Source organism: Penaeus monodon, chromosome 32 (assembly GCF_015228065.2).
Source record: "Penaeus monodon isolate SGIC_2016 chromosome 32, NSTDA_Pmon_1, whole genome shotgun sequence".
Taxonomy (NCBI): Eukaryota; Metazoa; Arthropoda; class Malacostraca; order Decapoda; family Penaeidae; genus Penaeus; species Penaeus monodon.
The window spans coordinates 17,747,409-17,748,252 of NC_051417.1; the positions used below are offsets into that span (position 1 = coordinate 17,747,409).

General features: G+C 32.8%; 1 protein-coding gene across 1 annotated transcript in view; it reads left to right on the forward strand.

Moving 5' to 3' along the window:
* Nucleotides 1–494, forward strand: part of LOC119593577 (G protein-coupled receptor kinase 2-like) — a gene marked incomplete at its 5' end in the record, with an annotated part of 13,324 nt that extends 12,830 nt beyond the window's left edge. Inside the window, 1 exon segment of the mRNA XM_037942534.1 lies at nucleotides 349–494. Within this exon segment, the coding sequence (XP_037798462.1) occupies nucleotides 349–494 (146 nt within the window).
* Nucleotides 495–844: the final 350 nt, after the last annotated feature.

Here is an 844-nt window from a genome sequence, read left to right on the forward strand (position 1 = left end):
TTATTGGGTTACTTTGCCTTAATTTACTTGTAAATTGATAAATTTTCAAGGTGGTAGCATCCATATATTGATATGATAAATGCCTGTATAAAGTATATTGAAGGTGATTAATTATTGTATGGTATCTTGTAAGCACATCTTGAATGCTTTGTAGCTGTAAGATGATGATTCTATTGTTACTGAATAATTAACTGGTAGCTTTTAAATGTAGAGAAATTGTTTCCCACTAGCAAGAATAATTACAGTATGCTTTGGTAAATATTATGATGATCCATAAAGAGACTCTTGGTACTGAGACAATTGTATGCTTTGCTTGTGTATGTATTAATACTATTTATTTTCTTCCAGATGTAAGATACAGCTATGTAGTGGACCAACAGCCTATAGGAAGACTGCTATTTAGGCAGTTTTGTGAATGTGTAAAGCCAATGTACCACAAGTACAATAAATTCCTAGATGACGTTGTAAGTCCTACTTGCCCCTCTGTATCTTAGGCTTAGGCTTGAGTTTATGTAGTTTAATCTTGGAGAGGTCAAAGTATTGCTTACTGAATATTTACAACAACTTTGTGTGGAGATGTTGATAAGTAATATATGAAAGTATTTTTAGAGATAACTTGAACTGTAGCTTTTATTCTGACCTTGGACACAGTCTTTTGTGTTATGGAGTGTTAAGTTAGTGCAGGAGTTAGAGAATTCTGCCTCACTCAAGTGCTTTCAAATGATATAACATGGAAGGAGAGATCATGGATTTAGCTTATGGAACAGGAAAGATATTGGGGACTGATTATTCATGTTAGTAGACATATTTTAGATTGTTTCAATTATAGTTCAAAATGGGTTCA